The following is a 14,703-nucleotide window of genomic DNA, read 5'->3' as shown; positions in this document are numbered from 1 at the left end:
GGTGATACTGTACTGGTGTGGCTAGGTCACCAGAGTAGCCCACTAGTGTCCCTGATCACTAGCCAACCCAGTACTAAGTACTAGGTCATAGTTTTCACGGACTCCCTCTGATGATCCAAAGGGTACAAACGGGAGGACATTTTAAAATGCCCCCAGCCTCAGGAGTGAGCCATCCAGCTGTTCATGTTTAATAACCGGGGCGATAAGTGGTGAATTTATACTTTTATACTGCATAAAATGTTTCCTACTACTTTTTCTTTTTTTTTTTTTTTTTTTTTTTAAGGTCAGTTTTGAGTCCCATGAGATAATTCAGAACTCGTTGCAAGTACAGCACTTCATATAAGGTTTCTATATGGGTCCTTTCACACGGCCGCTCCGTGTGAAAGGTCCGCTGCGGGACTTTTTTTTTTTTTTTCCCCACGGAGCGGATGACATTTCTGTCATCCGCTCCGTGTGCCCGCATATCATCCCATCCGTTTGCGGATGATATGCGGACATAATGTAAGTATATGGCACTGCGGATGTCAGCGGATGACACCGCTGACATCCGATTTTCCTTCCTTTCCGTTTTTTACACGGAAGAAAAAATGGGGTTCTGTTCCAATCGTAAAAACGGAACAGAACTGAAAGGAGGAAAATCGAGTGTCAGCGGATGGTATTCCGCTGACACCCGCAGTGCCATTCACTTACATTATGTCCGCAAATCATCCGCAAACGGATGGGATGATTTGCGGACACACGGAGCGGCTGTGTGAAAGGACCCTAATCCACCACCACCCAAAAGAAAGTGGGGGGAGGGAAAAAAGAAAAGCCAAATCCCCCTCCTATCTTCTCCTCCCTGAATTCCTACCACTCACTTTCTCCTTTAAGTCATGTCTCCTATCCCTGACCCTGTCCTCTCAGGCCTAGGTATTTCTGTTCCTTAAACTGTCTGTCAATCCCAAACACCAAGCATCTTCATATATTCCTCCGATTTTTTGAACTTCATTCAATCCCCCCAGATATCGAGATATTTCCTGAGGGAATCCTCTGCTACAAACATCATTTCTTCCATGGATCTCACCCATTCCACCTTTTACAGCCTAATCTCTCATTCTCTGGACTTCTGGTGATCGCCAGAGTATCGGTATCAGGCTTTTGGCCACATTCAATAAGTGAGGCACTAACGTATTCTTATATTCGACTGATGTGAATGTGCAATGTATATGTAAAGCGCTGCGTAAATTGACAGCGCTATATAAGAACCTGAAAATAAATAAAATATTCAATCACCCTTTTCTCCATGCTGTGAAACAAACCGCTCCAAGGTTCCACCTGGATATAGTCTCCTGTGATTTGGTGAATTATCTTAATGATCCCCTCCCAATAAACTTGTATCTTTGTGCACTCCCACCACAGATGCGCTTTACATCCCCCTCCAACAAGTTGGGGATATATCCGCACCAAACCTTCACGCCCGCTGCGGAGTGACATAGCACATCTCTGTTGTCCTTGCATCAACCGCTGAGTAACAAGCTAGTTTTAAAACTTTCCTCCTCTTTTCCGCATCTGAGGGGTCCTAAATCCTGCTCCCATTTTCCTAAATATGGTGGGTATATAGGTTATACTTCCCTTAGCAGAATCTTATATATTTTAGATATGCTATGCTTAATACATGCAGAAGAACAAAACAATTTCTCCATTGGTCTCATGTTATCCTTCCCCCGCAAAGGCTGCCGTAGGGAGTGTACAAAGTGCTGTAATTGTGCATATCTCCATTTATCAGGTGCCATGTTCCCCCATTTTTGTGTGATTTCAGAAAACGTGCACATTCTATTTCCCACCATTACATCCTGTAACTGTATCACCTCGTTGTTTGCCCATCTAACGAAATATAAATCATCCTCCTTCCCCAATTTAAAATATTTATCTCTTAGTAAAAATCAAAGGTGCATTATAATCCCCAATGAAAGGATCTGCACAGACTGTCCCATATCCTTAAAGTGTTCCTAGTCAGTGAACTCGTGCTGTTAGCCACATCTCGATGTGCCTGTGGAACCCAAACCATCTTCATCCCAAATCTACCCTGTTTTGTGAACACTCAATCCTCCACCCAACTCTTGACTTCCTTTGTGTCCAATCTGCTATTTGCGCTATAGAAATTGTCTGATTCGTTTTTTTTTCTAAATCGGGCGCAGCTACCGCCCTGACCCTTTTCTAATACTGCATAAAAAATTCTGGGACGTTTATGTACCCATATGTATTTTTGTACCATTGCTCCCAATTTCTTGAAATAAGCCTGGGGAAGAGTGATTGGGGACCATTTGGTGTATATGTGTGTGTGTGTGTGTGTGTGTGTGTGTGTATATATATATATATATATATATATATATATATATATATATATATATATATATATATATATATCTTGGGGAGAATGTTTGTTTGTTTTTAATGCATTTATTCTGCCCAGCCATGAGAGGCGTTTGAGTCAGGGAGTTCAACTGTTCCTTCACCCTATTAAGCATTGGAACATAATTGGCCTTATACAAAGTTGCTAAAGATGTAGTTGATTTATTTCCCACGTATCCCAATTCTTCTTTACACCATACAAAGGGGAATTTAGGCTGTATAGCCTACTGATCTCTCTGATATTGTAATATTCAAAATTTTCAATTTAGCTATATTAATTTTAAAGTTTGACAATGACCACTTCCCATATCTCCCCAGTTCCTCCAGCACTATCGGGAAAGTTAGCCTAGGGTTAGAGATAACACATAGTAAATCATCCGCTTATGTGGCCACCTTATATTCCCTATTCCCTACTCTCACCTCTCTAATATCTGCATTTCTACGAATTGCCGCCAACAGAGGTTCTAGGGCTAAAAAAAAACCACATTGTGGAAAGGGGGCACCCTTGCCTAGTTCAATTGAATAGTTCGAAGGAGGGGGACAAACTGCCATTCACTCTTATTCTTGCCATTGGGTGATAATAAAAGGCAGAGATCTATTGTATCATCTTATCACCAATAACTAGATGCCTCAAAGTTTCTAACATGAAGGCTCAATCGACCCTGTTGAAGGCCTTTTCGGCATCTATTGACAGTAATACAGCCGGGGCCCCCTTCTTTTTCACTTCATGGATCAAGAGTAGTGACTTAAGGCAGTTGTCTCGCCCCTCCCGACCCGTTACGAAACCGACTTGATCATAATGGATCCATCTTGGCAATAAAGATTTTAATCTTTCTGCTATTTTAACAAACCTTTTTATATCTGTATTTAAATTGTCGATAGCACAGGGTCCCCCCCCCTTCAGGATAAAGGGTTATATAAGCAAGCAATGACTACTCTCCCTAAATTTCCCCTTTTCCCAATGTGTTGAATTATTCGCATAATTTGGGGATTAGAACCTTTTTATAATACAGAATCCAGTATCCATCGGGACCCGGGCTCTTCCCCAGGGCCATATTCTTTATTGCCCTGCCCATCTCTGTGTGTGATCGGGACCTCCTAGACCTTCTAACTCCTCTCTGGGTATCCTTGGGAGATCAAGCTCCCGCAGATATTTCCTCATGGCCATATCTTCCTTTCCTCTCTCCCTACCTTCCTCTCTCTGTCTAACATTATACAGTCAGGTCCATAAATATTGGGACATCGACACAATTCTAATCTTTTTGGCTCTGTACACCACCACAATGGATTTGAAATTAAACAAACAAGATGTGCAGAACTGCAGATTTCAGCTTTAATTTGAGGGTATTTACATCCAAATCAGGTGAAAGGTGTAGGAATTTCAACAGTTTGTATATGTGCCTCCCACCTTTTAAGGGACCAAAAGTAATGGGACAATTGGCTGCTCAGCTGTTCCATGGGCAGGTGTGTGTTATTCCCTCATTATCCCATTAACAAGGAGCAGATAAAAGGTCCAGAGTTCATTTCAAGTGTGCTATTTGCATTTGGAATCTGTTGCTGTCAACTCTCAATATGAGATCCAAAGAGCTGTCACTATCAGTGAAGCAAGTCATCATTAGGCTAAAAAAACAAAACAAAACCCATCAGAGAGATAACAAACATTAGGTGTGGCCAAATTAACTGTTTGGAACATCCTTAAAAAGAAAGAACGCACCGGTGAGCTCAGCAACACCAAAAGACCCGGAAGACAACTGTGGTGGATGACCGAATAATTCTTTCACTGGTGAAGAAAATACCTTTCACAACAGTTGGCCAGATCAAGAACACTCTCCAGGAGGTAGGTGTATGTGTGTCAAAGTCAACAATCAAGAGAAGACTTCACCACAGTGAATACAGAGGGTTCACCACAAGATGTAAATGATTGGTAAACCTCAAAAACAGGATTAGAGTTTGCCAAACAACATCTAAAAAAGCCTTCACAGCATCCTATGGACAGATGAGACCCAGGATCAACTTGTACCAGAGTGATGGGAAGAGAGAGTATGGAGAAGGAAAGGAAACTGCTCATGATCCAAAGCATACCACCTCATCAGTGAAGCATGGTGGTGGTAGTGTCATGGTGTGGGCATGTATGGCTGCCAATGGAACTGGTTCTCTTGTATTTATTGATGATGTGATTGCTGACAAAAGCAGCAGGATGAATTCTGAAGTGTTTTGGGGCTATATTATCTGCTCATATTCAGCCAAATGCTTCAGAACTCATTGGACGGCGCTTCACGGTGTGGATGGACAATGACCTGAAGCGTACTGCGAAAGCAACCAAAAAGTTTAAGGGAAAGAAGAGGAATGTTATGCAATGGCCAAGTCAATCACCTGACCTGAATGTGATTGAGCATGCATTTCACTTGCTGAAGACAAAACTGAAGGGAAAATGCCCCAAGAACAAGCCGGAACTGAAGACCGTTGCAGTAGGGGCCTGGCAGAGCATCACCAGGGATGAAACCCAGAGTGATATCTGTGTTCCAGACTTCAGGTTGTAATTGACTGCAAAGGATTTGCAACCAAGTATTAAAAAGTGAAAGTTTGATTGTTAATCTGTCCCATTACTTTTGGTCCCTTAAAAAATTGGGAGGTACATATACAAACTGTTGTAATTCCTACACCGTTCACCTGATTTGGATGTAAATACCCTCAAATTAAAGCAGATTGTCTGCAGTTAAAGCACATCTTGTTTGTTTCATTTCAAATCCATTGTGGTGGCGTATAGAGCCAAAAAGATTATAATAGTGCCAATGTCCCAATATTTATGGACTGGACTGTAAAGCTGACTATAGTATGAATTGAAATATCCCAGCAATTTCTGGGGATGAGTGCACTATTTCTCATTTTTAAATTTTGGGGATATAGGATGCATTTTTTTTCTCCCTTACTGCTTTTCCCAGCCATTTCCCAGATTTATTTCCCCATTGGTATTTCTCTTTCATGACTATATGAAATGCGCTTTTTGTCTATTGTTCCATAAGTGCCACTAGTTCCCCTCTCTTCTCAATTGACTCTTGCTTCTCTGGGATACCTTTTGGGCCTAGTCCATTGTTTCATCATGTCAGATGTCTAATCCTCCAAGTATCCATTAACTGATACTCCCCCAGTAATCTCCTAATTTCGTTCTGCCTTTGTAGTGGGAGACGGGGAAAAACCTGTTGATGAATCTATACGCTAGTCCAACCCCATATTAAAGTGTCCCACTAGAATAAGCTTCCCTTTAAATATCATCTGTCTTTCAAAATTTTCCTCAGGAACTTATTTGGCTCTCTATTAGGGGAGTAAATGTTTGCTAAGGTACATTTCATGTCAAATAGTCTACCGTTGATGAACAACCTCCCCCTGGGATCTACCAGCTGCTCCTTTAGTGTAAACAGTCCCCTATCAAATCCAATCGCCACTCCCCGTGAGTGGCTCGAAATCCAGCCCCCTTATGCAGTTCTTTAATTATCTGATGCCATTTGCTGGGGGTATTTAAGCCTCTAACCTTTATATGGCACTAGATTTATCAGGGCTATGGGCAGCCAAAAGAGCAGCGGTCATGTCCTTTTCTGGAGAGACGTCCTGGAGAGGGGAGAATAAAAAAGGGAACCAACCCTATCACCCTTCACAAGGAGGTTATCCCCTCAGAGGGCTGAACACTTTACAGATCTTATTCAGTGTATGGATCTGGTGAGGCACAACTAAGTGCCACCTCCTGTCCATACCTTCCCAGGGGGCAACCATCCTGACGCTTTGACCCATTCTCACTCACTGGACTGACCAGCTCTCCAATCCCCTGCCGCCAACATGGTTTTTTATTTTCCTATCTCATCTTCCACTATGCCAACCTCCCCACTGAGTCCTGCCTAAGGGGAGAAAGAAAATAGGAAGGAGCTTGGCAAAGAGGAGGATCTGCATGAGTCTCTAATACCAAATGTCATTGTATTCCCTCTTTCTTCTTCCCTCCTTTCTCTCCGTCATTTACCTACTCTCCCCTTCCTCCCTCTACCCGAGACCACCGTTCCTCCCTTAACCTCATTGGTGCATCTAGGATCTCTTCCCATCCTGGAAGGGGGTGGATGGTCATAGATTCAACTTGCTACAAAATTCTTTAGATCTTCTGGGAATCTCAAAACTGCAGTGCGGCCGTCTTTTTTTTCCTTTTGAGGCAGGCCAGGAAACACCAGCGATATGAGTTGTTAGAAGCCAGCATTTGTTCTGTCAGTGGCTTAAGGAGTCTCCTTCTTGCCAAAATTTCAGCCAAAAGATCGGCATATAGCTGTAGATTCACTCCTTTCAAAAGTAATCCCAGCCGAATTTCGGACCTGTTCCATGATTATCGTCCTTTCCTCTACATAATGGAACCTCGCAATCGCATCTCTTGGGGCATCCCTGGCCTGGCTTCGGTATCATCCCACCCTATGCACTCTGTCAATTTTTAGAAATTGTGGGGGCTCCTTGCCCAGCAGAGGATTAAACAGACCACGTATTATCAGATCTTTCTCCCCATGCTTCTCCCGTAGGCCTTTTTATCCACCCATTTTTCTTCGACTTTGATTCTCCTGATCCTCTAATTTAAATAGTAGGGATCTATTAGCTCTCTGCAACGACTTCATCTGTTTACTAATTTCCTCCAATAATCGATCATGTACATCTAGTCTCCCCTCTGTCTCCTCCACTCGGCCAAGTACTTGTCCCAATATCTGCCCGGACTGCAGCTAGATCTGTTTTCAAAGACCTACTTGCTCGAGCTTCCTTGAAGCAAGAGTCTCCTTCCACTGCTGAGACTAAGCTCCCTTCTTTAAGACCTCCATTTTATGCTTTAGGGGGGTTTCCTCCAGTACTTTTTGGTCTAGTTTTATCTTTGATTTAAATGAGTCTGTACTCTTGATAAGTGCCTATGACTTATGTTCCTTTTACAGTCTGTCATCATTCTGTTCCTGTTCGGTCAGCACGTTAAATCCACAGTCCAGACTTCTGCTCCAAATCAACTTTGTAGCATTTTGAGCATTTTTGACCAACACAACACATTCAACAAGGTACTGCAGTGTTTAGTATGAGAACAGCAGCATGGCACCAAGTCTAAGCTAATTTTGTGCTAAACGATTTTGTAAACTAATGTCCCAACAGTATTCACCTGGCCAGGATAAGGTAATAAGACTTCATCTGGCCAAGAAAGGGCAATAAGACTGTCTCCATTACCGCAGTCCTCGAATTCAAAATTCTTAAAGTAGTGTTCTTCCATGTTTATCTTTCTGAGAAGTGTGTGTCAGTTTATGGGGCTGATATAAAATGGAGAATACTCTGACACAGACGGTGTAGGAGATGACTATGGATGCAGAAGCTCTGGAAGTTGAAGCTGTCAGAAATTCACCCACAAGTAATACTTTTGCATATGCTTTTAATGGTAAATTTTGATCTCCTTCTGCAGAGCATAACCACAAAAATGAACTGTATAAATAAGGAGTAAAGCTGTTTTTATATCAAAATTTTCATTGGATGTTTATGTACAGGTGAGGGACCCATACAGTTTGGAAAACCAGGAGATAAGGAATAGCAAATTACTGCAGTGATTCAGTAATGAAGCACTGCTAAATGTTTTTAATAAGTATGGTAAGGATAGATACCAGAGCTTATTTTTCTATTAATGTGTGTGCATGTTCTATGCCATATGTGTACCCGTCACAATAATTCAGCTGCTGCGGTGGCTCTTACAAACCACAGCGATAATGCAACCTCCGCCGTAAGTAGAGACATTTTTTTGCACTTTTATTTCTGTACTAAATTTTACAGAATAGGATTGACATGTTTTTCCTTGTGCTTTATTAGCCTAAAATAGTTCAGAAAATAGCAGGAATGCCAGCTGAGAACCTGTTACTGTAGGGCTAACAATGCAGGATTGGTGGAACCATAGGTAAACTTTTATTTGAATGTACAACCATTTTTTTTAAAGCCTAGTTATGCTTAGTTCAGTTAAATTTGCTGAAGAGAGAGGGCATGAATATGACTTGGATACTTGGTATAAAACTCTTCCAGACTTGGATTCATTGTTGGCCACTCTAAAAAAGTGAAGGCTTAATTCCAAAAGAACGGCATCAAGGGACTTTACAATAGCAGGAATACGTTAATCTTTATTGTAAACGTCTGCACCATATAGCTAGAGCTGCACGATTATTCGTTAAACTAAGCCTTTTTCTGACAAATCAGTATTTTTTGCTAGAAAATTACTTAGAACCCCCAAACATATAGCGCATTATGGGGTGCTTTTCTGTCACGTTGCTCTGTTAGGATGCCAGCTACATTGTGCTCAGAATTACAAGAAAGAAGAAATAGTTTAAAGTCTCTGGTGCTGTCTCTGATGCTCAGTATTGCACTTGATACTATTATATTGTTTATTGGGAGTGCCTTGTTAAATAGGCCTGTGTCTGAGGTGTGCAAACATTCTTTTATTTAGTAACTCGTCTTCATTTTCAAATGGAAATTAAGAGGGCCAGTTTAATTCCTGTGAGCAACAAATAGGTGTCATTTGGTAGCTGCAAACACCTCTTTTTATACATCTGTAATTAGATATATGTGTAATAAGTCTATAATTATATATAATTTTTTTTTTTTTTTTTTTACATGGGGGTTGATTTATTAAAACTGGGGAGCAGAATCTGGTGGAGCTCTGCAAAGAAACCAATCGGCTTCCAGGTTTTTTTTTTGGTCAAAGCTTAATTGACAAGCTGAAGTTAGACGCTGATTGGCTATCATGCACATCTGCACCAGATTTTTCACTCTGCAGATTTATTAAGTTTACCCCAGTGTGTGTGTGAATTTTTTTTTTTAGTTATTTATTTTAAGTTATCCAATTATTTATACATGTTCTGAAAAAAAAAATTAGTTTCTGTCGTGCATTATTTTTCTTTCTTGAATAACTTAAATTGTGCATTGCAGCTGAGGTCCCAATATCTTTGGCTTGTGAGTCGCGTTCAGATTTAAAGATGACAAGCCATACTTTAATACTAGTCACAATAAAAGTGTGTATGTATGTATGTATATATATATAATGTGTATGTGTATGTATATGTATGTGCATATGTGTATGTGTGTGTGTGTATGTATGTGTATATATATATATATATATATATATATATATATATATATATATATATATATATATATATATATATATATATATATATATATATATATATATATATATATATATATAGTGGGTACGGAAAGTATTCAGACCCCCTTACATTTTTCACTCTTTGTTATATTGCAGCCATTTGCTAAAATCATTTAAGTTCATTCTTCTTCCTCATGAATGTACACATAGCACCCCATACTGACAGAAAAACACAGAATTGTTGACATTGTTGCAGATTTATTAAAAAAGAAAAACTGAAATATCACATGGTCCTAAGTATTCAGACCCTTTGCTGTGACACTCATATATTTAACTCAGGTGCTTTCCATTTCTTCTGATCATCCTTGAGATGGTTCTACACCTTCATTTGAGTCCAGCTGTGTTTGATTATACTGATTGGACTTGATTAGGAAAGCCACACACCTGTCTATATAAGACCTTCCAGATCACAATGCATGTCAGAGCAAATGAGAATCATGAGGTCAAAGGAACTGCCTGAAGAGCTCAGAGACAGAATTGTGGCAAGGCACAGATCTGGCCAAGGTTACAAAAATATTTCTGCTGCACTTAAGGTTCCTAAGAGCACAGTGGCCTCCATAATCCTCAAATGGAAGACGTTTGGGATGACCAGAACCCTTCCTAGAGCTGGCCGTCCGGCCAAACTGAGCTATCGGGGGAGAAGAGCCTTGGTGAGAGAGGTAAAGAAGAACCCAAAGATCACTGTGGCTGAGCTCCAGAGATGCAGTCAGGAGATGGGAGAAAGTTGTAGAAAGTCAACCATCACTGCAGCCCTCCACCAGTCGGGGCTTTATGGCAGAGTGGCCCGACGGAAGCCTCTCCTCAGTGTAAGACACATGAAAACCCGCATGGAGTTTGCTAAAAAAAACACCTGAAGGACTCCAAGATGGTGAGAAATAAGATTCTCTGGTCTGATGAGACCAAAATAGAACTTTTTGGCCTTAATTCTAAGCGGTATGTGTGGAGAAAACCAGGCACTGCTCATCACCTGTCCAATACAGTCCCAACAGTGAAGCATGGTGGTGGCAGCATCATGCTGTGGGGGTGTTTTTCAGCTGCAGGGACAGGACGACTGGTTGCAATCGAGGGAAAGATGAATGCGGCCAAGTACAGGGATATCCTGGACAAAAACCTTCTCCAGAGTGCTCTGGACCTCAGACTGGGCCGAAGGTTTACCTTTCAACAAGACAATGACCCTAAGCACACAGCTAAAATAACGAAGGAGTGGCTTCACAACAACTCCGTGACTGTTCTTGAATGGCCCAGCCAGAGCCCTGACTTAAACCCAATTGAGCATCTCTGGAGAGACCTAAAAATGGCTGTCCACCAACGTTTACCATCCAACCTGACAGAACTGGAGAGGATCTGCAAGGAGGAATGGCAGAGGATCCCCAAATCCAGGTGTGAAAGACTTGTTGCATCTTTCCCAAAAAGACTCCTGGCTGTATTAGATCAAAAGAGGGGTTCTACTAAATACTGAGAAAAGGGTCTGAATACTTAGGACCATGTGATATTTCAGTTTTTCTTTTTTAATAAATCTGCAACAATGTCAACAATTCTGTGTTTTTCTGTCAGTATGGGGTGCTATGTGTACATTCATGAGGAAGAAGAATGAACTTAAATGATTTTAGCAAATGGCTGCAATATAACAAAGAGTGAAAAATTTAAGGGGGGGTCTGAATACTTTCCGTACCCACTGTATATATATATATATATATATATATATATATATATATATATATATATATAAAAATATGTGTGTATGTGTATATATATATATATATATATATATATATGTATATATATAATATATATGTGTGTGTGTGTGTGTATGTATATATATCTCACATATTGGATGTTTGTTTACCTTCATAGAAGGTACTGTGACTACCAAAAGGAGTAACTGATGTATGTCGCTGATGAGCCACAGGTTGGGAACCTTTGCATTTATGAAGTAATGCTGCTTGTTAAAGAGAAATACAGAACATGTTTTGCTTTTTTGTTTTTTTTTATTTTTATTTTTTCCTTAACAGAAAAAAGAGCTGATCCCATTGCCAGTAAAAGCCAGTTTATGCACTTGAGGAATATATCAGATACCATCTTTAAGTGAAAACATCAATGGTCTATTTTAGGAGGACCAGTATATGATTGGAAACAGGAATAAGAATTGTTAGAGAACTCCCTACAGACATTTCTCTTCAATAAAAATTAAAACTGCTCTTGAAAATGTTACACATGAATCTGGGAGGTCGGAAGATTGTCTTGCTGTCTGAATAATTTCCATAACCGCTTCACTTGGAGCAATATTTGAAGAATAACCTTTTACCTGAATATTCATCTACCTCGCTAGATTTGCAGAAAACAATCTTCCACTGTTGGCATTTTATTCAGTCTTGCCTTACATATTAGAAATATGCAAACGTGAAGAAGAAAGCACTAAACAAGTTTTCCTTTCTGTTATCCTTTCACCTAGCCATTATTTTTATATAACATCAAATGAGAATACTTCTGTGACACAAAACTGGAATGGTAAATGATTCAAAATACATATACTGTATAGAATAACATAGTTTAGTGTATTTTGAGGGACATAAAAACATTTTGGAGTATACCATAGCTGGGTTGCTACAAAGCCTCAAGACAAGAGGTGGTAGCATTTTAAAGTTTTATTTTTCTACATGTACAGTTTAAAAATTTATAACATATATCTTGAGTTTTTTGTGCATGTGGGTGCATGAAAAAAAAGTCTAATACAAATAAAACACCTATTCATTATAGAATAGATTTTTTTTTTTTTATATTTGCCTTTTTATACAATACTTCCTCATAAAAGAAAACCTATTTGTTACTGCCTGCACTCCAGCTTTAACGGTAAATGTCTTTTCTGTTTTAAAGAATGACATTCACTTTTTTCTGCCCTTTAAGTTGTAAATTCATCTGCTTCTACCTGTTTATAGATGTCCAGTGTTTAAAAACTACATAATGTCCAGTACTAAGAGAAGTGTCTGTTTCAGCAATGGAATCCTAAACTGAAAAAGATGCCATTACACACCCAATGCATCCTTCTGCAAGAGAAAAGCATCAGTGTTTGTGGCAACTGGATTTTTTTTTAGATGCGTTTTTTTTTTTTTGGTCATCTTTTGGTGTTAGAACAATACATGCAAAAGTAAACGTCTGCATTAACACATCTTTTTAGTTGAAATACCTTAGGGTAGAGTTTAATGTCAATAAAAAGGTACTCTCTCACACATATGAACTTTTAAAATAAATAACTGCTCTAAAATTATGTTAAACACACCCCCAATACTAGTTTCTATAAGCTGCAGCCTCTACTGTGCGATAGCGTTACAAAATAGATTACCATAAAACAGAGTTGCGCTAATAAATACACGTCTACTAATAAGATATACATAGAAGCATAGACTGTGGGAAGTCCCAATTAGTAGGGTCTCAATTTAAATAGGTCCCGAGTGATTCACTATCTAGAGTGACATACATCACCATCCGCCACCAAATATGGATGACCACCGGGAGAACCACCACCACAAACTATATAGGTGCCTGCTTACCAGCAGTACTGGGCCTCTTATCACAGGAGGCCAGTAGCATTTTTTTGGCTGCTTACCCCACAAGGGCCTTGTAGTGACATTCCTAACGATATTCCGGCTGTATGATGAAACTAGGCATCCAAAAATGGCTTCTGTGTAGAAAGGCTCAATGACAAAAGGATGCAGCAGTACTGGACCTCTTATCACATGAGGCCAGTAGCTTTTTTTGGCTTTTTTTCCCTGCCAGGGCCTTGTAGTGATACTTTTTTTTTTTTTTAATTTTATTTTAATCTCCGCACTGCTGATCTACTCCAGCATCATACAGCCAGAGTATCACTACAAAGCCCTGACTGGGTAAACAGCGCTACTGGCCTCCTGTGGTCAGTGCTGAGATGAAAATAAAAGAAAATAAAGAAAATAAAATAAAAAAAAAAAAGTTTCAATCATACAGCTGGAATATCACTACAAGGCCCTTGTGGGGTAAGCAGCCAAAAAAAAAACGCTACTGGCCTCCTGTGATAAGAGGCCCAGTACTGCTGGTAAGCAGGCACCTATGGCAGCTGGCTCAGCCCCTGTGTGCCGCTGGGAGAATGAGACAGCTGCTTCTGCCCCCTCCACAGTCTTGCTCTTAGGGGGCAGAGCAGAAAGCCAGTAAATGAGTCGCTGGCACTCTGCTCACTAAAGACTGGGAACCGAGCAATCTGCTATCTTTGATCACTCAGTTCTTGGTCCTAGAGCCAGTGGGGGACGGATGCTGTATACACCTAGGCCAGTATGAATGTATTCTCTTTTAAAGTCTTTCTGTTGGCCAGCATACAGTGGATATAAAACAGTGCCAATATTGACTGGTATTTGGATCTGTTCATAATTCCCTCTACCTTGACTAAGGCCCATGTTCCAGCTGAAGAAAAACAGCCCCAACGCATGATGCTGTCACCACCATGCTTCGCTGTGGATATGGTGTTCTTTTGGTGATGTGCAGTTGTTTTTGCGCCAAACAGATCTTTTGGAATTATGGGCAAAAAGGTCAACCTTGGTTTCATCTGACCATAACCCATTTTCCCACATGCTTTTGGGAGACTTCAGATGTGTTTTTTGCAAAATTTAGCCTGGCTTGGATGTTTTCTTCATAAGAAAAGGCTTCAGTCTTGCCACTTTACCCCATAGCCCAGAAATATGAAGAATACGGGAGATTCTTGTCACATGTACCACGCAGCCAGTACATGCCAGATATTCCTGCAGCTCCTTTAATGTTGCTGTAGTACTCTTGGCAGCCTGAGCAGTTTTCTTATCGTCTTCATCAATTTTGGAGGGACATCCAGTTCTTGGTAACATCACTGTGTTCCATTGTATATCTGGTATATATGCCCTGGAAATTTCTTTTGTACCATTCTCCTGACTGATACCTTTTAACAATGAGATCCCTCTGATGCTTTGGAAGCCCAATGCGGACCATGGCTTTTGCCGTAGGATGCTAAAGAAAAGGTCAGGAAAGACCTACTAGAACAGCTAAACTTTTTTTTAATGTTAATCAGCGGCACTTTAAATGATGGCAGGGGTGTGCTGACTCCTATTTAACAGGAGTTT

General features: G+C 40.3%; 1 protein-coding gene across 6 annotated transcripts in view; it reads left to right on the top strand.

Annotated features, from left to right (window-relative positions):
* The window catches only part of BRD1 (bromodomain containing 1), a 145,352-nt gene that overhangs the window by 78,758 nt on the left and 51,891 nt on the right, over positions 1-14,703 (top strand). The window contains exon 9 of one of the 6 annotated variants that reach the window (XM_082254449.1): positions 11,602-11,816. The exons of the other annotated variants lie outside the window; for them this stretch is intronic. Coding sequence (XP_082110575.1) covers positions 11,602-11,678 — 77 coding nt within the window. The 3' untranslated portion in view covers positions 11,679-11,816. Of the gene's footprint in view, positions 1-11,601; positions 11,817-14,703 lie in introns of those variants that run through there. 6 annotated transcript variants of the gene reach the window in all.

This window comes from Pelophylax lessonae (genome assembly GCF_965119305.1).
Source record: "Pelophylax lessonae genome assembly, chromosome: 4".
NCBI lineage: Eukaryota > Metazoa > Chordata > Amphibia > Anura > Ranidae > Pelophylax > Pelophylax lessonae.
This window is presented reverse-complemented; position numbering and strand designations above follow the sequence as displayed.